Source organism: Nannospalax galili, unplaced genomic scaffold (genome assembly GCF_000622305.1).
Source record: "Nannospalax galili isolate Female #2095 unplaced genomic scaffold, S.galili_v1.0 scaffold3122, whole genome shotgun sequence".
Classification (NCBI taxonomy): Eukaryota; Metazoa; Chordata; class Mammalia; order Rodentia; family Spalacidae; genus Nannospalax; species Nannospalax galili.
The window spans coordinates 115,129-140,311 of NW_008347513.1; the positions used below are offsets into that span (position 1 = coordinate 115,129).

Here is a 25,183-nt window from a genome sequence, read left to right on the forward strand (position 1 = left end):
CAAAGCAATTCCCAGATAGTAACCCAGCACAGAACTGGGAAAATGACCAATGGACCCCAATCTTATCTAAAGGAATATTGACAACTGATTACTGCTAGATGAGGAACAGCTGACCCTCCTAAAACAAAGACCTCTAGATAGGCTGACTAGATTCACCAGAAGGGCAAGTAGTGGGGAATGGCTGGGGGTGTCAACAACACAGCAGACAGCAGCAGAGATATCAGAGCATAAGGGCTCTAGTGGGAGGAGGGAGGCTATGGGAGGGTGCTATCTGGGAAGTGGGTGTATAGTCAAATAAGATGGTTTGGGATGTTCTGTGTGATCACACACACACAGAAAATCAACAAATTTTAAAAACATATTATATTTGAGGATGAAGCATTGAAATTTATGTCATGCTAATTAGTAGAGGTGATAAACATTACCAATGAAACCTACCCAATGACTTTATACACATACACAGGTGCCAAGTATCCAAGTGCAACCGATTATGACTAGTAATAACCGATGCATACAGATTAGAGATGCATGCACCAACATCTCAGTGTTAGTAGCAAAAACAATGAGTCTTTCTGCAAGGAACAATATATTCTAAAATGAAATGGAAATCTTTTTTAAAGGTTAAAAACTCATCGAATTTTACGTCTTACAGGGCTTATACTGAGTTCAATAATATATAACTGTATTAACTCAACTGTGAACCTAGAAACTTGCACCTACTTGTGAAAGAGATGTACTCTTGCTCTGGAGTATGTTACTGAATATGTTAAATCTTTAAAATTGTTTTAAAAATGATTAAAAAAATAATTCTTCAAAGCATAAAAATTGCTCCTTAACAATTAGATGTGAAAAACATTACCACTGACTTCTACCTGATGACTTCATATCAATGCTCAGATGCCAAGCTCAGAAAGTAACCAGCTGTGACTAGTAATAATCAGATATATAGAGATTAGAAATGCATTTGCAAACATCTTAATGTCAGTTGCATTAAAAATGAATTTTTCTGTATGAAACTGTATTTTTAATATGAAATGAAGATCTTGTTTAAAGGTTAAAACCTCATTTAATTTTATGTCTTACAGGGTTTATACTGAGTACAATATTGTATAACTGTAATAATTCAACTGTAAACCTAAAAATTTACAGGCAATTTTGAAAGAGATGCATCTTAGCTCAGGAAATTGTTATTGAATATGTCAATGCTGTTGTAATGGTTCTTCTAAGTATGTGGTTAATAAATAATTTAAAAGAAAAAGGAAGAAAAAAATTATTCCTTTAAAACAACTTATTATACATATTAAAATGTATCCCCAGAAATCTCTCCAAAAGTGCATCTCCCCGTGGCGTCTCACTATACCTACTTCACCCACTAAGCACTTTCTAAACTGCACTAAGGCTGTGCAAAGCTTCATGTAAAAATTCTCAAGCTGGACAAGTCCAAGAGCCTTGAGCTCAATCCCTGGTACCCATGGAAAGGTGGAGGGAGAGATAACTCAACAAGCTGTCTTTGACCTCCACATGCTCACAGTGGCACACATGGAGCACGCCCCCAATCACACCACACACACACCAGTAAATAAAACCAAAGTGAAATATAAACTGCTTACGTCATTACTTCTTTTAGTGAACCAATAGCTTTTTCTAAAGTGCTTTTGTCAGGATTTTCATCAGCTGTATGCTTCTTAAGATCTGTAATAATACAATTTTTTTAATGATTAAAAAAGTTCAATGGTTTTCCATTTAAGGCTTAAAAATATATCAATCTTGCTTCACTATAGGTTAATTTTTTTTTTTTTTTTTTTTTGAGACAGGGTCTCCCTGTAGCTCCAGATGACCTGGAACTCAGTATGTGGACCAGACTGGCCTTGAACTCACAGAGATCACCCTCCTCTGCCTCCCATTACTGGGATTAAAGGCGTGAGCCATCATGCCCATCGATTATTTTTCAAAGAAAACAACTAAGCCTTACTTTGAAAGGTTATTAGTTAGGTGTGGTATGACAGGCCTATAATCCCTGTAATCATGGGAGTTGGAGGCAGGGGGATTACAAGCTTGAGGCCAACTTAGGGTGCACAGTAATAACTAGCCTGTCTCAAAATAAAAATGGCTCAAGATACAGCTCAGTGATTGAGTACTTGTTTAAAACTGTGTATGATACTGGGTTTAATCCCAAACACTATCCAGAAAAAAAGGTCAACCAATAGTCTCTAAATAGCGCTTTCCTTCCATGAACATTTCCATACTTTCTACGGTTTCTGTTTTTCAAATAGAGGGCCGATCTTCTCATACTCTATGTCAAATGTTTGCTAGTCACACTTGGGGCTCCTGGATTCCTTGAGCTTTCTCTATGGTACTACATGATCCTTACACATGATCCTCAATTAGATCATAAACCACTACACATTAAATTTCACATTAGTCCACATGGCTCCATCACAGGCAGCATTTGGTGCCCTTTAAAAGCAAATGCCCATTAGTTTAGCTTATATTTAACGTTAATTCTTCTCCAGGTTCTTTACTAGGTTCCCTATGCCACACTTGAGACATTCTTACCAAACCTGTACTCAAGCTAACACCAAGTCATCTATTTTTTTATGTGGAATAAAAGGAACAAAGCTTAGAAATTCCCTTTGGAGGATAACATCTACCTGACTCATACTGAAAGGAAAGCAGGAGCTCTCACCTACAGCCCAGCACTCAGGAGGCTCAGGCAGGAGGCTGGCTTGAGTTAAGACCCAGCTGGGCAAAAGCGAGACCCTGTCTCAAAATAAAAATTTAAAAAATATTTAATGAAATAATGAAAATAATGCAAATTGGACAAAAATGCTTGCGGTACATGAACACTGTCAAGGTGATCCACCCAACACTGTCCATGCAATCCACACAACACTGTCAATGTAATCCATGCAACAGGGTGTGCTTTGAAAGATGAAAATATGGTTAATGATTTTCAATGGCAAAGATAATTGTAAACAGAAAAAAAATTACCATGTTTTTGTTAGCACTGTAATTCAGACAAAAAATTTTACAAGAAAAAGACTCAACGGTCTAGTTTTCATACTCTTGTTTTGTTTTGATTTGTTTGAGACAGGGTCTCCTTGTAGCCCCATCTCACAAAGATCTGCCTGTCTCTGCCCTACCACCCAGTGCTGGGATTAAAGGCATGCACCACCACACCCAGCTTCATACTCTTCCTGTACTGTTTCTGAGAGAATTTTGTAACTTGAGTATGTTTTTAGTTAGTGACATACGACGGAATTTAAGAAAATTTTAAGTAGAAAATGATTGTACCACAACAGAGAATTTTAGGGAAACAATTCTCATAAATGTTAAAACTATGTAGATAGGGCTTAGTCAAAGTTTATCTGAGAATATCTGTTTTTTCACCCAAGCCTTATCTACATAGCACATGATAATTAAAAGTACCAGACTGGTGGAACTAACTCTATTGGATGTTTAACAGCCATACTTTGAGGTCTATATTAATGTGGTCAGAGGGACTTAAAGGACAGTTTTCGCCCCTTGCCCTCCAAAGTTGACTAAGTTCCAGGGGACTATGGAACGTCTCTCAAAATTTCCTGTAACTGTGGTAAGTCACCTGTCCTCTTGTTCAGAGAGGACATGGAGACCCCACCAGATGGACTTGAACCAGTGTCTAGTCTACAAAGAGGAGGGTCAACTCAGAGGAAACACCTCATTCATGCTTCCAAGTGAAGCCAGACATGGTCAAGCAGGACCTTTGACTTATCTTCACATACATGGAACTGGTAGTAAAAGAAAGGAGCCAGGGGCTTCTCCAAGCCCATGTGACCCCTGACAAACAGATCTTCAAACAACCTTAACTGTAAATATAAATTGATTTATTTGAGACAACTGTAGGATCTTAAATACCCAAAAGGAAAGTATAACCAAAGATTAAAGTCATCAGTATATTTCTTTAAGGGTTCAAGGGAATACACTTCCCAGATATTAGGCTTAAGTCCATATAAAAAGTTATTTAGACAATTATTTCTCATTGATGATTTTGTTCCTAACCAGAAAGTGCTGCTCAGACAGATGTAAGACTTCAAATCTTGGTCTCTAATACTGTAGTGCCCACCTGTAGCTAAGGGAGACAACCAGCTATTGTTCTAAAATGATGGCTAAACTTGTTTTCTCCCCCTATCTAGAAGCCTTTGTGAGGGAACTAAACTACTCCAACAGCTATCAAAATATCTGAAAGCAAATTCTCAATCCATCACTCTTAGAGTCCAGCCTTGGAAGACAAAAGAAAAATGAGGAGGAGCCCAATAGAGGGATGCTTTGGGAAGCCCTTGTCAAGAAATTCCAGTGGACTCTCATGTGAACATTTGAAAATTGCCCTGTTCTGACATTTTTCTAGTTTTCTGTCTAGAACTTGTAATGCTAATTAATTACTCTTGCCTTTACTTCTCCTTCACATCTCCTATTCACCAGTCAAGGACTTTCTTTTCCCCCTAGAGATAAGAGTTATGCAATCTAGGAGTCCTTTAGATAGACCCTTTGAAGGGGTACACCAATAACCTCGCCCTGTGTCCCTGTTCAGCATGGAAAAGCCAGAGCAGTCTGCGTCCCAAATCCCTATTGGCAATTTGGGTAACCCCTTCAGAGGATGGTGTGGTAAGAATAGGAGGTAGGAATTTGCTAGGCAGTTAGGGTAAAAAGACCCCAAAGAAATGTAGCCAGTTTCTTGGCTTAAAGTCAAAATGTCTTTGGGCCTGTTTGCAACATATTCTGTTCCAAAGGCCAAAATGTCAAGAATATTTGGGAGCTTGTATCTAATCCTTAAAAGATTTTAGGGATACCTCTTAGAGTAGCCAACAGCCCCATAAAAATAAATCAATCAAAGAAGAAAGAGTACATGAAGTTATCAGAAAAAAGTGATGGGGAGACATGGGAGGAGTTGGAGGGGAAGGAGTAGGCATCGATTTGATCAAAACACCTTATATGTGTGTATGAAATTTTCAATTATGTATTTTAAAAAACAAACAAAAAATGTTAAAGCTATGTTTCAAAACCTATAAAGTTGTTTTCTGTGTAAAAGACAACTTTAATGTTGACATCTAAGAAATTCTGAAAATAAAGATATCAACAAAAAGGTACTGTATGCTGGGAAGGTAGCTCAATTGCTAGAGTGTTTGCTTAGCATGCACAAAGCTACGGGTTCCATTTCCAACTCTATAGACACCACGGCCCAATCACATAATGCCAGCAGTCAAGAGGTGGAGGCAGGAGAGGCAGAAAGCAGTTCAAGGGCATCCCTGGCTAAGTAAGATCAAGACAAGCAGGGAAATAAAAGACACTCTCCCCAAAAAAGAAAAAAACGACTATTGAATAGCAACATCTAAAATAATCCAAAACTGATCAGACAAGTACCATTTAAAAGTAAGGCAACACTGGGTAGCCTCTGTACTGGCCGAATGAGAAGTTCCACGAGGCTCTGTCGTCCACACTCTGGTTTCGCTTGGTTTATCTAAAAGGAAGTAATTTATTACAAAAATTTTTTTTTAATTTTCTGTAAAAATTTTCAAATGATTCTATCACTGATGTCTTTGCACGGAATTAAGAAGGGCCAGCAGGTGAGATGGCTCAGAAGGCAAAGGCACTTCCACCAAACCTGACAACCTGAGCTTGATCCCAGGCATCCACATGGTAAAAAGAACCTCTGACCTCCATAAGCACACTAAGTATGCGCGCGCGCACACGCACACACACACACACAATAAGTCAATGTAAAACATGGATTTTGGAAGGCGTAGGGGAGAGATGGCCCAGTGGTTAAGAGCACTGGCTGCTTTTGCAGAGGACCCAGATTCAATTCCAAGCACCCACAAGGCAGCTAACAACTGTCCATAACTCCAGTTCCAGAGGGACCCTCTTCCAAACTCTGCAGGTACTTGCACAACATGGATGCACTTACATACCTACAGGCAATACACTCATATGCAAAAAATAAATAAATCAAAATTTTTTTGCACTGCACGATATGGATGCACTTACATACATACAGTCAATACACTCTTACACATAAAATTAAAAACTCTAATTTTTTTTTGTCTTTTTGAGACAGGATCACCTTGTAGTCCAGCTGGCCTTGAACTCAGAGATCCACCAGCCTCTGACTCCTGAGTGCTGGGATTAAAGGTTTTGCCACCACACCCAGCTATAAAGAAAATATTTTTTTAAAACATCGATTGCTTTTTAAAAAGTGGCGCATACCTTTAATCCCAGCACTCGGGAGGCAGAGGCAGGTGGATCTCTGTGAGTTCAAGGCCAGCCTGTCTACATAGTAAGTTCCAGGACAGCTGGGGCTACAGGGAGACCCTGTCTCAAAAAGTCCTCCCCCCCAAAAAAAAAGAATTGCTAGAGACTAGGTAGGATGGTAATTGCTCTTTGGCAGATCACTGAGGCACAATAATTTTCAGAGGCTTGGTCAGTAAACGTTAACATGTTACAAAGAAAACTTTACACACCTGTCTAAAGCCTATCTTCAGTTTCTCTAGACTGCCTCATGGAAAATGAAAATATTAATTATACAGATACCACTGGTTAAAGTGAGGCACTTGTAAGAGGAAAAAAATAATTAAAGGCCAAACAAAACCTCACTAGAACAATCCTTAGGTATTTTGAGGGTTAAAACATGGATAACAGGCAGGACACGATAGTGGTTCCTAAGTCTTTAATCGCAGCAATCAACCAACAGGCAGGCAGATCTCTGCGAGTTCAAGGCCCGTGGGTCTACAAAGCAAGTTCCTGGCAGCCAAGCTATACAGTGAACCCATCTCAACACACACACACACACACACACACACACACACACACACACACACACACACATGAATAATTTTTTTCTTTTTAAAGTAACCACATACAGGCTCACATATGCAATATCCTAAGCCCAATCTCCACCACTACAAGAAAGCTGAAACAAATCAAACAATCTACAACATTACTAGTCACTCAACTGTCTCGGGGCTCTGCTATCTAACGTACCAAATCTTCTAAAACTAAAGGTCACGGTCACTCAGAGGTCCAACTAAAATGAAGACCCATATTAAGGTGTTTTTATATGGATACAATTCACTAAAGACACAATTTTCTTAAATTACTTAATCTGTTATTTTAATAAACTCCTTCAAACGTGATTCTCAAGTTTAGTCTAAAAGAAATGTATATTACCTTGAGGAATGCATGAAACCTGGGCTTCTGTTTTTCACATTTAATTATTGTCTCCTTGCTCATTTCAAAGAAGTTCACAAAGGGAGGGTAAGTCTTTACCAAGTCTTTTGACTACGAACAAACAAAAAGGATAAACAATTTGTTATGCAGGTCATACTTAGAAAATGAAACTTTGTGAAACACTTGTGAATCACAGATTCACATGCAAAAGAAAATTTTAAAACAAATTGGTGCTAAATACATTGGCGCACACCTCTGCACTCAGGAGGAGAGAGGACTGCCAGTTCAAGGTCAGCCTGAGCGCCAGGAGAGGCTCAGCACTACAGTAAGACCCCATCTCTGAATGAATGAATGAATGAATGAATGAATGAATGAATGAATGACAATGAAACAAAGGAATATCAGAGTTTATACTAATAACTTGATACACTGAAACGTGACAAAGAATTTTAAAGTCTCAGGCTGGGGATGTAGCTCGGCTGGTAAAGTGCTTGCCTAGTATAAAGAAAGTCCTCAGTTCAATCCGCAACCCTGTATAAACTGAGCATGATGACAGACCTGTAATACCAGCATTAAAAGCCTGTATATTTTCCAAAATATAGTAAATTAAAACTGGTCTATAGACAGCCTGAAAGTGTGCAATTTGTTGAAAAATCTAGCCACTATTAGAGACCAATTGCATTACCCAAAATGCAATTGAGAAAAAGAAAGGGAAAGTGGGCTCAGCTGAGAGGGCTGTGTTCAGATTCAGCTCCCAGCACCCACTTCATGAAGCCGGCAACCACCTTTAATTCCAGGTCCAGGGGTTCTGATGCCCTTACTGGCCTCTGTGGGACCAGCAATCACACACATACACCTATCCAAACAAAGACACTCACATAATCATGATTAAACATAAAAAATAAAATCTGTGCCATGCATGGTGGCCCATGCCTTTAATCCCAGCACTCAGGAGGCAGAAACAGGCAGATCTCCATGAGTTCAAGGCCAGCCTGTTCTACATAGAGAGTTCCAGGCCAGCTGGGGCTACAGGGAGATCTTGTCCCATAAAAGCAAAATAAATAATTTTTTTCTAATTTTTTTTCAAAGAAAAAGTCTTGTCGGTTAAGGTTACTAAGCATTTATCAAATCAAAATGCTAATAATTTGCATGTTTATAACTCTCAAACCTGAATAAACATCGAAAGAAGTTCAAAAAAAGGCCTCAGAAAACAAAGACCCTTGGCTCCAGAATAGGCCCTAAAACCCCACCGAAGTGATTCAAAAAAACACCCCTACAGGGATTCTAGTCATTGCCCCTCATGAAAATGAGTATTTTCTTTTTTAATTATTATTTTAATGAGATAGGATCTTACTGGGTAGCCCAGGCTGGCCTCAAACTCACAGCAATCCTGCTTCAGCCCGAGTACTACGTTACAGAGTAAACCACCATGCCTGGTGCAAAATGAATCTATTTTCCATACTTAAGCTACATGGCCTTTTGAGAAAAGACTTCCTCCTTATGTAGCTCAGATGGTGTCAGACTCACAATCTTCTTGCCTCAGTTTCCCAAGTGCTACAAGCAGAGATGTATGTACCCACACCCTACATTTTTTGAAGGACTTTATAAACTAAGGGGCTCATGCGCTGTAGGTAAATACTCTTAGCTCTGAGCTAGCCGTACCCTTAGTAGTTTGTCTCCTCCTCCCCAGTGCAAGGCATCAAGCTCAGTCAGCAAGCATTCTACCCTGAGCTACACCCTCAGATACCAATTTCTTTGTGGTTATCTCAATCTAGAAGAAGTAATCCATTGGAAATCTTTCAACAGAAACACAGGAAAGTAAAGTGATATCAACTAAGAAAAAAGGAAAAATTTATTTATAGTTTTAAAGAAATCATTAATATATGACTATTTTTGAATAGCAAATCATTTTACATATGGTAAAATCTCTACACAGCAAACAATGAGATAACTGGGGTTCCAACAATGATCCTGCATTAAAATGGGCAGAGAAGGTGCATTCAAAAGTCAGGAACAATTTCACCCTATTTTATTTGTCAAAGTTTTAAAATCACATTTTCACATTTCCTTCCCTATTCGTTCTTGATGTGCTACTACTAAACTCTGCAAGGTGAAAACCACACACTTACATATTTAAGGAAGATGTCTCCAATGCTTTTGTTCTCATCCCAATTAACAATAAGGTCTTCAAGATCATCCTGGAACAGAACAAAGTAAAGTGCTTGAACTTGACAGACTACACACCTTTCAACATCTCCAAGGAAGGCAAGAAGCACCTCACACAGTCCCAGTATGAGGGCACAGCCTTGTCTCGACAAAAAATTAATTTTTTGTCTACAAAGAAAATATCCTTTGGGAAATAGTTAAGGAGATGTAAATAGCATCAAGTCAGAAATACCAATCTATATTTCCCAATATGATGTGATTACTCAATGTTCTGCCTTACTAACTATAAAGCTGATTGGCCCTATTAATTATGAAAAAGCTACTTTTAATCCTGCTGTTGAAGCAGCTTATTTAACACAAGTCATTAAAAATTATAACCTATAACAGGGTCAGCAATTTTTACTAAAAGGAACAGATGGTATCTTCCACGACCATCTGGCTTCTGTCACTACCACTCAGCTCTCGGAGTGGAAGCAGATGAATGGGCTCCTTACTGAGACACGCAGGGCTCCGACAATCCCTGGTCCACGGAACTCTCCACATCCATTCTAAAACACTACGTAGCTATAAAAATGTGAAGATACTTGAAAGCTGTAAGCCAAGAGCAGAGGCTCACACCTGTGATCCCAGCCTGAGGAAAGAGACCTGGGTCCAAGGCAAGCCTGGGCTACATAGTGAGACATCAATGTTCAATACAAAACTTAGTTATTTAGCTAAGGGGAAATGCCTGAAATGTGATAAATATGCATAACCAAAAGAAGAAAAAAGAAGAATTCTATTGACTTAACAAAATCCAAATTTACCTTTATCTTCATATGTACATCAAAGATATCTGGGATGCTCCCAAAAATAGTCTTAATCTCCTCTGGTGCAAGAATAGGCCCACCACGCTGGCCTTCCTCTTCTAAGGGCACCTGAAATAACTGAATGAGGTATGTTGTTTAGGTAGACTGCCAGGCAAAAAGACTAAAATATTAATGGCAGTAAAAGATGAGATGTCAACATCAGAAAATTCATGAAAATATTTTCCCTAAATTTAATAATCTCTTAACTTTGTTTTTTGTTTTTGTTTTGAGACAGGTCTCCCTATAGCCCCAGCTGGCCTGGAACTGACTACACAGATCAGGCTGGCCTCAATCTCAGAGGTCTGCCTGCCCAGCTTAGTCTCATAACATTTTAGATTCCATTCATACACTGATCTTTTGTGTATGCACATGTAACGTGTGCGCACACACACCCATAACATAAAACGTTATATTTTAAGCTAACGAAGGTTTTACCGTTTTACAGATAAACTATTAGAATCAGTAGAAAAATAATTCCTACATTTTTCCTTAATTTCCAGGGACTAAAGCAATAAGCTATCCAGATATACACTTTAGTGTTTAGAAATGGTAGCACAGAAACTTGGTTGGAAGTAAACTAAACTTAATGTTAGAAGACCTGATATCTGTCTGTGTTACTGCTGAAACAGTTTTTCCTTACTGTGTATGCGTGGTGGTATGTGTATGTGTAAGTATGGATGCACATGTACAACAGAGCATGTGTGGAGCTCAGAGAAGAACTTTCAGAAATCGGCTCGCTTCCATCATGGGATCCCAGGATTGAACACAGGCAATTAAGATTTGCACAGCAAGCACTTTTACCCACTGGACCAAATGAATCAATCTTAAAAAAGAAAAAAAAAACTTGGGGACTGGAGAAATGACTCAGCAGTTAAGAGCACTGGCTGCTCTTGAGGAGGACCCAGATTCAGTTCCCTGCACCCACATGGCAGCTCCAGGGGAATTCAACGCACTCTTCTGACCTCTGCAGGCATTGTAGGACACAAGTGCACTCACACACATGCAGTCAATACACACATACACGTAAAATAAAAATTAAAATATTTAAAAAAAGAAAAAACCTCAAACAACTAATACACATGTTTAGTAAGATCACAGGATAAAAAGGCAGTATACACAAACACACAACTGATACATAAATCTTATTCCTATGTACCAGTAATACACAAACTTAAAACAAACTTAAAAAGCAGTACCACCCAATACAAAAAAATTAAAATACAACAATAACATACACATTATGCACAAACCACTGAGAGATGAGGGATGAAGTCAAAGAGTTAAATAAATGCAGTCATATAATCACAGACAGAACACAGTGAGACAGTCAAGTCTCTTCCTAACGATCTAGGGATTTCAACACAATACCAATCAACATTTTAGGACTTTCTATAGACATAATAAATCCAAATCTAAAAATTCATGTGGAAATACAAAGGAACTACATGCTAGAAAACAGTAATATTGAAATTGGTTTGGTATTAATAAAGGGAAAAATATCAGTCTAGTTGGGTGATTCTGAAAGAGGCCAGTCCTGATAAGTTATATACTACAATTCCATTTACGGGACAGTTAAAAGAAATGAAGATTTGGGGAGACAGAATTGTTCTGATTCCTGATGGTAGTTACACAATGTCTGTATATTAAAATCCACAGAGCTGTACATCTTCCCCCACAAAAAGCAAAAAAGTTGAAAAAAATATTCCAATAAAAGCTATGAAAAGGTATTGGTGGGTTTGTAACATATACAGAAGGACAACAGCACAAATGACGGAAAGAGTAAAACTAAAACAAACATGGGCCGGCAAGACGGCTCAACAAGTAAAGGAGCTTGAAACCATAGCTCCATCCCCAGAACCCACATGAAGGGGAGATGCTCCAGAAAGTTGCACTGACCTCTACACGTGCGGTGAACCATACCCATAGAGACAGAGACACACACACAAAATATATGAACATTAGAAAAAAGAAAGCCAGGTGTGGTGACACCCGCCTGTAATCCCAGCACTCAGGAGGCAGAGGCAGGTGGAACTCTGTGAGATCGAGTCTACACAGCAAGTTATAAGCCAGCTGGGGCTACAGGGAGACCATGTCTCAAAAAGACAAAATAAATAAATATAAACAAATAATTTTTTTTTAAATGGAGTCATTTATGTCAACCCAAACCGAAGAAAAGCACAACGGGGAGGTGACCAGGGCTCTTAGGCACAAATACAGGACTGCCAATGCCCCAAGTGTACACAGAGGCTCAACAACAGCACAAGTGCTTCTGGACAACCATGGCCCAGCAGCCTGTGACACTCTGAAGAAGCGCCAGGGCCAGGCCTGCTGTCTAAGGCTGCTGCACTCCTCCTCATTTGGCCTCTAAGCCATCTCCGGCTGCTGTGGTGGCACACACCGTTGCCAGCACTCCCTAGGCAGAGGAAGGAGGATCACTAGAAACTCAAGGCCAGCCTGGGCTACATAGTGAGTACTAGGGCAGGCAAAACTACACAGAAAGGCCTTGTCTCAACCCCATATCCCCCTAAAAAATAAAAACTACACAGCAAGGCCTTGTCTAACCCCATATCCCCTGAAAAACAAAAATAAATAAAAGAGCAAAACACACAATCACAGAAAGGAAGAAATGGAGGGGCACGACCTTTACAAACTACAGGAAACATTCTATAGGCAAACATACTCACCTGAATGATTGTGGCTAGTATATTTACATAATTACTCTCGGTCTGATAGAGCTCTTTTGCAACTTGCCACCTGGCTGACTGCTTTGGAGGAACTGGAGTGGAATTTCTAGAAGACTTGGTACAAGACTTAGGTGTTTCTAAAAGTATAAAAAGGAAAAAAGGCTGAATTAGAAGGCAGATCTATGGACAAAATATTACACACACTTAGATTTTCAATACAGTAAAATTTCAAGAGGTAAAGCCACAAAAATAATTCTGTTTGTTCAAAGTTATCTTAACACAATATAAAAACATCCAGTCCAACCCAAACAGAAGGAGGCAGCATCCATCCGTATATTATGTATATCATGAAAGAAAATTGAGAAAAAAATTATAAAAGCTTACAACACATTGTCTCCCTATCAGGATGTTGAAAAATTCCAGCATCACATGTACAGGTTCCTAATGGTGAGTTTTCAATAGGAAAAGGAATGTGTGATATGGGAAACACAATATTCCTAACCGTCATTTTACATAAATATTTTTAAACATTCTCATACTAAAACGATCATGTAGAGTACTAAATGATCTGAAAGAAAATGTAGTTCACAGAATTTCACATGTGCCATACGCTATTTCAGGTCACACTCACCAGTCCTACAAGTCTCAGCCATTACGGGACACTTGAATGAGGAAGAGTCTGAGACACAGTGTGACTTCACGTAGAGAACGCTGTGTAGGCAGGGATCTACGTGCAGATCTATTTTTTAGAGGGTCTACTATACTAGTATGGTCACTGTGTCTATTTTAATGGCTCACTTTCTTCTCCTGCCTTTCTAAACTGTATGTTCAAGCCTTAGACCTTTATGATGAGTTCTCACTGCCCTGTGGTCTTGTCCATTACAACTAGGGAACCAAGAAGGCCTGGTATCCCATTTACTTGGGAAACCACAGCAGGAAGATTCCAAGTTCAAGAGTGTTAAGGTTCAGATAGCTCCGCTCCCTCACCAACAGGGCCTCACAGACCTCACAAGCCCCTGAGAAAAGGGAACGAGTTGATAAGCACCCTGGTCTTTGAAGTCAAGAGAATCAGACTTTTCTCCACTGTTTGGCCAACATAGTAGGCTTCCCCTTTGATCTCTAAACAGGGCAGGTTTAACAGTCATCGTCGCGCCCCCCCCAACTTTTAAAAAAATACATTTTCCCACCTTCTGCACCCCCTCAGAAGCCTCCCCCTTTAAAAGACCCCAGCTCACAACAGGGGCAGACATTTTCCCTGCCCAGAAGGGAATCTGTCCCATGTGTTCCTTTGCTAATAAACTCTATTCCGATGGGAGTTTTATCTGTGTCCTGGTGCTTTCTCCCAATCAACCAGATTCATCCATAGGCTACTTTATCTATCAAAGACCATCTTAATGTAACCAAGAATTCTAAAACTGTACTATCTTCCAATATAAAAATATCACTTAGGCCAAGGCAATTATCTGTTTCATCTAAATTAATATTGAAACCAGATATGGCAGCACATGCCTATAATCCCAGCACTTGAGAGATGGAGGCAGAAGATTAGTAGTTCAAGGCTAGCCTCGGCTACCAAGGGAATCCAAGGCCACTATGGCCTTCTCAAAAAAACAGGAAGAAAAAAGCTACAATGATACAAAGCTACTAAATGACTGTTGAAGCAAAGGACTGATGATGTAATTTTCCTGTTTTTTAGAGGCATAACATGTAACAAGTCAAAAAGCAAAACAGAGAAGTCATTTTAAGAAAACAGTATACTCATCCATGAGAACTTTTTATAAGAAAAACTGAGGACAGGAGTGAGAGAGGGCAACACAGGGGTGCAGACCAGTAGTGCAGACTAGAGTTCCAGACCCGTTAGTGTATGATTCCTATCAAACAGGACAAGAAGTCTCAAGTCGGCAGGTGGACACAGAACCAGAGGTTCCAGACCGGCTAGTGTATGATACCTATAGAACAGGACAAGAAGTCTCAAGTCGGCAGGTGGACAGAAGACACATTCAGGAGACATCAGCACAGAAAATTATTTAAAGTCATAGAATTAAATGAGATCATTTAGGGGAAACACAATAAAATGTAATGAAGAAACAGTGATTCAGAAAAAACACAAAACATTTGGATTTAGAGTTGGAAGGAGAGGTTAGACAAAGGAGCAAAAAATAATTTATATCACAAAAGCCTGGGGTGGGGGGAGGTGTCCACGAAAGAGTTAACTGCTCAAATGCCGGATGAAAGCTTTATGTGGTAAGGATGGCTTAACGGGAATGAATAAGAAGCACAAGAGAAACAAACAGGAAATGCGCTGGGTGTAAAGGGGCGCAAAGTGGGACGGTAAGTGAAGATGCCGTGGGGTCAAAAGGCTGTCGACTGTTTCTTAAATCTAAAAAACACTACGTATTTTCAGACTAAATAGAGAAATACTGGCAATCAAGACAGAGGGTTAATTACCGAAAACCCCGTCAGTTCAACACAGTGACATCACCCTCCCCAACTCCATTCTGCCCATTTTCTCCATAATAAATGTAATATTTCCTATGATTCTTTTTTATTAGTGCTAAGAGCTTGTTTGCAGACAGGTATGGTAGTACATATCTACAGTCCCAGAGCTTAAGAGGCCAGCCTCAGCTATCTGAAACCTTGTCTCAAAAAATTTTCTTTTTTTGAAATAGCTATTACTCTGTAGCCATAACCTGAACAAGTTATAACTTCCCTGAACCTCAGTTCAATGACCTGTAAAACAGACACAAAATCTATCACAAACACACAAATATATGCATGGAGCAATCACCCAACAGAAGCATAGTTGATCTCTCTCTCTCTCTCTCTCTCTCTCTCTGTGTGTGTGTGTGTGTGTATGTGTGTGTGTGAAAGGGAGGGAGGGAGACAGACAGAGAAAGAGAGAAAATGAGAGAATCTGGTTTTCTGGAGTTGTTTTTTGAGACAGTCTCATATAGCCTAGGCTGGAACTCCTCCTGCCTCCATCTGCCCGTCCTGGGATCACAGGTGCATCGCCTTGCCTGGCTACGCTTGGCTTTCCATGTGTCATATGTCCTCAACTAGAACAAAGGTGACTGGCAGTAAGCCTTTCCTATTCCCTGTAGTACAGACTTATCTATACTCTAAGAGTGAATTACCTCCATAGTTAATGCTAGACTCTGGTGTGTTGGAGATATCGAGGAGCGATCCTATAGAAAGGGAATGCTCAGCTGAGGGCCGCTTGCGGGGAGGGAAAGGCGAGAGGTCCGTCTCTCTTGAAAGCTGAGCCAGTGTCTCTTTCAATCGGCGCCTTTTGCGATTACTGTTTGGGGTGCTCAGAGACAGCAGGGACACTGATTTCTTCAGCTCAGGAGTATTAGCCTGTGATCAAAACATAAAAACTCCATTTGACTTCTGTGGTTCTTAAACAAAATACAAAAAATATATCTGGACAAAAAAAAAAACCCAAAATGTAAATTTTGTATAATAATTTTACAATCCTACAGTCTGATAGGCAAGTCAGAAGCTTCATGAAACAGAATGGTCAGGGTACTGCTAAAGCGGCCACCCAGCACCTCTTGCCTCTTCATAGCACCACTGTTATTTGCTTCAGTTATTTCCTGAATAAAGATTTCAAGTTCAAACAAGAGTTTGAAGAGCTCTCTCCCTATATCCAAAGCACTTTTTAAGCTTTATTAAGAACTTTACATAGAAAACAGAAGACTCTAACAGAGTACATAATAAGCTTCCTAGATTTTACCAACAGTAAGCCTATGCGTCATATTCAATATACCACCCAAAAAAATTACTTTTGTTTTACTGAAGTACAGTCTCGCTGTTTGCCTGGTAGTCACTACATAGCCATGACCAGCCTCAAAGTCATTGAAATCCTTCTTCAGCCTCCCAGGTCTAAGATTAGGATGTGTACCACCATGCCTGGCTTTTCCACTCCAAACAATTGAATCTAGAATCCTGGTGGCTATTTTGGATTGAGATCCGGCATGAAGGCAGGCTCTTCCTGTCTACATCCTTCTATGAAGTCGTCTTTTCTGTTCTCTTTCCTTAATATCCTTCAAGGACTCCCAAAGCAAATGATAAATACATCACTGTCTAACATATTAAGAAACTTCTTGAGTCTTCCTATCTAACTTAATCTGTTAATGCTCTTTCTGGTATTTTTTTTCTTCAAGTCATTCTAAACTACTTACTACTGTAATGCAGCCAAGCTTTCCAACCCTCTCCTACCTGTTGTTCTATCTAATGTCCTGACCTGGGCAGCCTAGGACGGCTGGGTCATTCATTTGTCCTATTCAATCCTGCTCAAGTCTCTCAGAGAGTGAGATTCTCTATAACACATTACTCAGCTGCACCACACATCATTTGATCTATGAAGGCTGTAAGTTTCTAAAGACAGGGCTGTTACTGTTGATAGTGGTATGGAGCACGTTTAGCAGACTGGGCTGGAGATAAGGCACAAAGATAGAGTTTGCCTAGCACACAGGGGGATCTACGCTTGAGTCTCAGCCCCTCAAAAACTAATAAAGAATTAACACAGAATGACTTATGTTAGATTAGAACAATACCCATTGTATTACACAGTTTCATTTAAATCTACAGACTAATAATATGACTATCCAACTGTTGATTCTAAAATACCTAAACATATGATATGTAAACTAATTCTATCACTCTCTAAACCTTTTAAGATAGAAGAAAAAAAGTATTTTTACATAAGTTCACAGTGTAAATGCCTAAGGACAAATAAGAACAAATACCTTTTCATACAAATACATAGATTCTCCAGCGCGAGCATCCATTTGAATGCTTCCCCAGAACCACTAGATGAGAGAAAAATATTTTAATTAAGAATTTAAATTTACATTAGCAGAGAAGCTTTTAGGAATGTTGAAACACACCAATCTCCCTCTGGAGTTACTTGCCTCTTGCTTGACAACATACAGTTTCTTTGAGGGCTCAAATGGAAGGTCCTTTACTGTGTTCTCTTCAACTACAAGGTGAGTACACCTTTCATCACCAACTGCTAAGTAGCTACCTCCTAGGAGACAAATAGAGCACAAGTAGGCTAAATGACCAACCGCACGTCTGACTCACTGAAACACTCACTCATTTGAAGTGATTAGTCTGGGGAGTGAAATGTACAGAGCAGCTACATATTCGCTGTGACAAAGTACCACAAAAGCACTGACAGGTTTGCTCGGGCTCAGTGTGAGGGCACTGCGACAGGGCAGTGGGAGCAGTGGCAGCCGAACTGCATCCAGACAGGAGGCCGGAGCGCGCTGGGGCTCAGCTCTTTCTCTCCGTTCACTCTGGAGCCCCAGCCCGTGGATGGAGCCTCACAAAGTCTCCCACCTCCACTAACCCAATCTCCAAAGTTCCTCAAAGATACACTCGGGTTTGTCTCCTAGGTGCTTCTGGATCGTGGAGCTGACGGGATTAGCCACCCCACCCCACCACACACACGAAGCTGTAGTTACCTTGCATTTCGGTCATTTCTTCCATGTTGGTTCTCTCATCATCTGAAAATCCCAAGAAACTTAAAATGCAATCTTGAAATGGAGGAATTTTAAATTCATTTCTAAAGTCATCAACTGCTGCACAGAAATCTCTAAAAAGAAAATACGGTCTTCTAAAACCCAGTTTAATTTAAATTTCATTAGTTAGGTACATCAATTTATAAAACTCCAATAATTCTCAAGGTCTTAGCATAATGTATTCATTGAAAATATTTTACATAAGGTCCTAAAATGTTTACAATTGCAATTTTTAAAAAGGGACGGTGGGGGGGATTTCCTGAGATGTTGCTCTGTGGTAGAGATTAACATGCAAAGGCCCTGGGTTCCTTATCCAAAAACAGCCCTTCCAAGTCCATAAGTCACCCTGGAAGTACTGCTGACAACATGTGGTCGGCAACCAAACAAGATTCAAATCCTGGCTGTGCATCTGAAACTCTTTAACGAACAGTTCTCTAGTTTCACAAAATCTGTGATGACCTACCATAGCAAAGGAGGAGGCTGAAATTCTAAGAATAAATAAAATACAATCAAACGTAAGAAACCCTCTCACACAATTCAAATGCCCACAGCCATTAAGCTATTATCTAATATTTTTAAATATTTATGATAAAAACTTTATTTGTACTAGTGCGTGTGCTCACCTGTGTATGTGCTCATACAGTCCCAGAGCTCATGTAAGGTTAACAGAACCCACTCAACAGTCCCCCACCACAATCAAGCTGTGGCACACATGCTCCTATACATGTCATGCATACTCACGCAATCTTTTCTTGAAAAAGTATTTTACAAACTAAAACTCAATAATACCACACCTCTGAATTTAGTATTTTTATAACCTACATTTCCTAAACCACCAAAAGACTGAATTCGATTTTTCTATACTATCTAGGAACTTAGTTTTTGTTGGCAAATGGCTTTAACGTTAAAACATATGCTGAAAAAAAGAAATTTAAAAAAATAACATATGCTGAATTCATACAACGACCTACTGAATTTCTAAGCACTTACTGCTCATTCCGTTTTTCCCAGGCTTTATAAATCCATTCTGGCTTCATGATCGGGGTACCCAGGCTCACAGCAACCTAAGAATATTAATTATAATTACCATGCGTTTCCAACTTAAGTAATTACAACTCAAGGAAGTTCTTCTAAACAATTACATACATAATTTTTTTTTAGATTTTGTTTTTTCTATTTATCTGTGTCTGTGTAAATGTATGCCATGTGTGGGTGCCAGAAGGAGGGTGTCAAGTCCCCTGGAACTGGGCTTACAGGAAGTTGTGAGCTGCCCAATGTGGGTGCTGAGAACCAGACTCGGGTTCTCTGCAAGAGTAGCAAGTGTTCTTGAACACTGAGCCATCTTGCCAGTCCTCAATAATTTTTAGCAAAATTTTACATTATAGTTTGTTAAAGTTAAAATAACTTTAAAGGGATGGGCATGGCGCCACAAGTCTTTAACCCCAGCACTGCGGAGGTCAAAGCAGGCAGATCTCCATGAGACTGAGGCCAGCCTAGTCAAGTTCCAGGCCAGGTGGTGCCACAGGGAGACCCTGTCACACAAAAAAAGTAAGTTCTGTGGTGCCCAACTTTTATTCCTTTTTTAAATTTTTAACTTTTGGGAATTTCATACATGAGTTCTCTACTTAAAACATTTGCATCCCATCTTCTCCTCCTCCCTCCAATTCTTCCCAAGTCCCTTCCCCGACTCCCTCACAACTTGGTGACCCCTTCTTTGTTACCATTTGTGTATATGTATACAGACATTTAATAATCTATAAATATATACATAATGCATTGAGTCTATTTAGTGGTTCTCGTGTGTACATGCATTTACAGCTGCCCACTTGGGACCGGCTAACCTATCAGAGAGCTCATCCCTGCAGAAAATCGGTTCTCCCTCCCTCAACAGCTTGTCTGTAGCTCTCCAGCTAAATGTGGGACCTTGGTAATCTCCCCCATCCACACTGGCATGTCAACTGGTGCTGTCGAGCAGGTTCTGGTCAGGCAACTGTATTGTTGGGGTTTTGTGGGCGCAGCTTCCCTGGCACAGCCAGAAAGCCCATGTGCTCTCTCAATGTGGATCCAGCTCCAAATCTTCAAGTGTCAATATATAACCTGAGGTAACTGCAAAAGCCAGGGGAGCAGAAGGGGACCATGAGGGAGGGGAGAAGGGGCTTGAGAGAGCGGGACAGTAGGACACAGGTGTTATCAAAAGGGAAATGGGAAAAGTAGGGAGCACTTTAACTAGGGAGGGGGTGAGAGGGCAACACAGGGGAAGGGGGAGGAGAGGCACACTAAGGGAAAGCCAAAGGGAGATGTGGTATAGAAGCTAATTTTAAAACATATACTGCCTGCGTGTGTGCACGCGCGCGCGCATGTGTGTATGTGTGCACGTCTGTGTGTGCGTGTGTGCCTGTGCCTCTGTGTGTGTGCCTCTGTGTGCGTGCGTGTGCCTGTGTGTGTGTGTGTGCATGCGTGCGTGTGTGCCTCTGTGTGTGCGCCTGTGTGTGTGCATGTGCGTGTGTGTGTCTCTGCGTGTGTGTGTGCGTGTGTAGCCCAAGGCTAACAAAAATCCCAGTGCCAGGCAAGGGAACCCTCCCTTCAAGGTGTCAGTCAGGACACTCCCAAAACACCATAGGCTATTGCCACTAGCCTTGGTTGCCTCCCAGAACTTGAAGGTTAAAACTCTACTGAAGACAGCACAGACTTCAGGTAGGTCAGTGAGCTGTCTAGAAACCTCCACCCCAAGGCCTAGTTCTCATGGTATCAGAAGATGCCCTGCAAGCTGCTAGGGGAGAAAGTCGGCCAGGGTCCTGCCCTGCTGTAAGTCTGTGAATCGAAGAATGACTGACCCAGCAAAATCTTCTATTGGCCCAATAGCAGCACTTGTATCTTAAGGGCAGTCAGCAACTGTCTAACTGAACTTGAGCATATGTAGTACTGTAAACAGCCAAGTGCACGTGGATGGAGAGGCCAGAGACCCGAGAGAAGAATCTCCTACGGCCACTTTCCCAGACCTATGTAATGTCTCAGTGTATTCGAAATACGTGTCCTCTGCTCACAGACAAGTGTGCACTCACTGCTCGCCAAAGTTTCTTTTGCAACAGCTGGAGACTAGTGCAAAGTTCCACGACTGGTGGCGAGACAAACAATAAGCAACTGTGGGGGGCTTAGCTCAAGTGACAGACCTACAGTGCAACCCCAACACCTAAGGCTCACGGGTCCCACAGAAGACAGGGCAGAAAAACTGATTTTCCCTGTTTCCCACCTTTGAAGAACTGACTAATAGAGCACCACAGAAAACACATGTGATTTAGTCACTAAACTCTTAGACGATCCATCAAAACTTTTAGGGGCAGGCCAGTGAGATGGCTCAGCTGGTAAAGGCAGCTGCTAATAACCCTGACTACCTGAATTCAATCCCAGGAACTCACATGGCAGAGATAACCAATTCCTACAAGCTCTTCTCTGATCCCCACATGCAGGACATGGCAGGCACATATGCGCACATGTGTGCACGCACGCACGCACGCACACACACACACACACACACACACACACACACACACACGCACGCACACACATGCATGTGAATTTTTTAAGCCTTAGGGAAAATTCAAGGACAGGTGAGTTCTCACATGCAAACTTCACACATGCAATATGTGTATTGTGTGAGCACACAAAATAAATAAAATGTAAAATTCAACTACTTCAACTACAATTTCAAGGTAAGACTGCAATCCTAATAAAGTGCTTTCAGCTGGCAGTGGCACAGTCCTGTAATCCCAGCACTCGGAAGGCTGAGGCAAAGAGGACTCTGAGTTTGAGGCTAGGCTGCCATGCAGGTACAGACCCTGTGTGGGGCTGGGAGGTGGAGGGCAGATACTTTGTTTTTATAATTTTCACAAGTCACAGCTCTATCCTTATAAAGACCACTTACACAAGAGTTCTTGACCCCGAATCACCAGGGTCTCAGAACCCTTCGACACACTACCCATCCCAGCCCTTACAATCATATACTCATCTTTCAACACCTTCTTAAAACCTAAGGGGCCACATTCCTGTGATTTAAATTTATACTAAGGGATTTTGGTTCTTTTGAGACAGGGTCTCATATAGCCAGGCTGGCCCGAACTTTAGATTCTCCCACCTCTACCTTTGGAGTGCTGGTATTACAGTCATGCACTGTCAGCAGGAATGCAATGCCATGGACCAAACAAGGCCACTGTACATGCTAAGCAACTCAACTGAAAGGTGCATGCTAAGCAACTCAATCGAACGGCATCCCAAGCCCTTTATTACATATTCCAATAGCAAAACGCCCATTTCTTATCCTCAATAAATGGGATCAAGAGTGTTATTAAACCCACCCCGAGCCAGGCATGGTAGCTCAAGTCTATAATCCCACACATGGAGAGAGGAAGCAAGAGGACAGACATGAGTTCAAAGTCAACCTGACCTACATGAATTCCTGGGCAGCCTGGGCTTACAGTGTCAGAACAAACTAGTAAATAAGCAAAAATCCCATTCCAAAATAATGCTGTATTGGAATATCCAGAAATATTAAGGTTACATACATACCCTGAATTTTTCTCCTTGTGTACAATTTGCCACCAGATGTGTAACTCTAGAATTAAAGTCTTTTCGAATAACTCCACCCATATGATGAACCAATGTCACTAATTTGACCTCAAAAGAAAAATTGAGCAAAATTGTGGTTAATGTTAACCAAACCTTAAACACCTACCATTTACTATTTAACAAAATTTATATAAGATTTTTATAAATGTTAAATTTTATGCCAAAAACACTTTTAAACAGTAGCTAGCCTACTGTCACAGTCAAAACTATACAAAACAAGCAATACAGATCATCACAACATATTGTTAACAGGTGGGCGTGGCCACACACAAGCCTTTAGTCCCAGCACTCAGGAGGCAGAGGCAGGTGGATCTCTGTGAGTTCAAGGCCAGCCTGGTCTACATAGTGAGTTCCAGGACAGCTGGGGCTAAAGAGAGACGATGACTCAAAAAGACCAAAAAAAAAAAAAAAAAAAAAAAACAATTAGCTTTATATAGTTAATAAACAATTAGATTTAACACTACCTAAACATATTGATTTGATATTATTTGCAATATTGAACATTGAAACCAAGACCTTATAACCCCAAACAAAATATACTGATTGCTTTAAAAGGATCTACTTTGTGCCAAGCCTAATGGCACATCTTTAAACTCAGCACTCAGAAGAAGTGAGCTCGAGGCCAGCCTGGTGTACACAGTACATTACAGGCCAGCCATAGATAACATCTCAAGACCTTGTCTTTAAAAAAGAGCGGGGACAGGTTTATATTTTATCGATGTGCCTGTGAGTATGAGAGAGCAGGTAGCACAGAGACCAGAAGAGGTGCCAGAGCCTGTGGAGTTGGGAGTCTTATCCAGCTGTAAGCACCTGACCAGGGTGCTAGGAATTGAACTCTGGCTCCCTGAAGAGCAGCAAGTGCTCATAACCACCGTGCATCTCTCCAGCACCAAATATATTGCTTTTTTAACATCAGGTTATAGCACATCAATATTCTCCCCACACAATTACAGTAATGTTTGTTAATTCTAATAAGCCAAAAGAAAAAGTTGCTATGACTTCTCTAAGGCAGGAAGACTACTTTAACTCTGGACTTGTATAACAAAATAAAATATTGTATAACAAAACTTCAAATAAAGAATGTAGCCAAGGAGCTGGAGATGGCTCAGCAGTTAAGAGCACTGACTGTTCTTGCTGAGAACCTGGGTTCGGCTCCCAGCACCCACGTGGCAGCTAACAACTGTCCCTAACTCCAATTTCAGGGGATCCAAGGCCTCTTCCGACCTCAGTGGGCACTGCACAACATAGGTGCACTTATACACACGCAGGCACTCATACACGAAATAAAATTTAAAAAAGAATGTAGCCAATAACTACCACAACAAACAGTTCAGATAGTTACTTCACATGGAAGCCATCACAGACAGAACATTCGAGTTGTTTCTTCACAGAATTTAAAAGGTGACACAGTCATAGTGCTTTCCCCAGATTTCTTAGATAAAATCATGATACAAAACAAAAAACTAAACGCCAATTTGGGTTTCTTTAGCCGGGGCGTCCGTGGCACTCACCAGCTCCTCCTTCCTCCTGAAGCCGGTGAAGCATAGCACCAGGCCCACCATGCTTGCACAGTACAGCGGGCGGCACGAGAACGGCACGGGCTGCGGGGCACAAGTTTAAACCTGTGAACCTTTTTCTTAGTAGGATCAAGAACACATTTTTCTCAAACATTTTTCTTCTTGCCAATGAACTCTCGATAACCAAGATTTACTTGTATTTTCCAACATGCAGGAAAAAAAAAAAAGAAAAAAAAGGCAAAAGAGTCTGACTGTAAAGTCCACAATAAAATATTTCTGACTCAAGTGAGTGGTGCAGGCACACAATCCCAGCATTCAGAAAGAGGAAGACCATGAGTTCAAGGCCCACCACACAGGAAGACCCTATCTCAAAATTAAAATACAAAGCTTCCTAGATTCCCAAACCTTATTTGATTCATATAAATACAACTGGTGGCGCACGCCTTTAATCCCAGCACTTGGGAGGCAGAGGCAGGCGGATCTCTATGAGTTCAAGGCCAGCGTGGTCTACATAGAGAGTTCAGGACAGCTGGGGCTACAGGGAGACCCTGTCTCAAAAAGACCAAAAAAGAAAAGAAAAAGAAAAAAAATTCCAAATAGAAAATTACAAATTTTTATTC

General features: G+C 40.6%; 1 protein-coding gene across 2 annotated transcripts in view; it reads right to left on the reverse strand.

The window, feature by feature from the left end:
- Ect2 (epithelial cell transforming 2) overlaps positions 1-25,183 on the reverse strand; it is a 65,017-nt gene that overhangs the window by 28,956 nt on the left and 10,878 nt on the right. For both annotated transcript variants that reach the window (XM_008844032.3, XM_008844031.3), the window contains 13 exons: positions 24,558-24,647; positions 22,987-23,094; positions 19,414-19,487; positions 18,367-18,497; positions 17,812-17,927; positions 17,647-17,709; positions 16,030-16,252; positions 12,896-13,032; positions 10,170-10,289; positions 9,330-9,398; positions 7,201-7,311; positions 5,398-5,494; positions 1,611-1,692 (listed from right to left, as the gene is read on the reverse strand). In XM_008844032.3, coding sequence (XP_008842254.1) covers positions 1,611-1,692; positions 5,398-5,494; positions 7,201-7,311; positions 9,330-9,398; positions 10,170-10,289; positions 12,896-13,032; positions 16,030-16,252; positions 17,647-17,709; positions 17,812-17,927; positions 18,367-18,497; positions 19,414-19,487; positions 22,987-23,094; positions 24,558-24,647 — 1,421 coding nt within the window. The remainder of the gene's footprint in view (positions 1-1,610; positions 1,693-5,397; positions 5,495-7,200; positions 7,312-9,329; positions 9,399-10,169; positions 10,290-12,895; positions 13,033-16,029; positions 16,253-17,646; positions 17,710-17,811; positions 17,928-18,366; positions 18,498-19,413; positions 19,488-22,986; positions 23,095-24,557; positions 24,648-25,183) is intronic.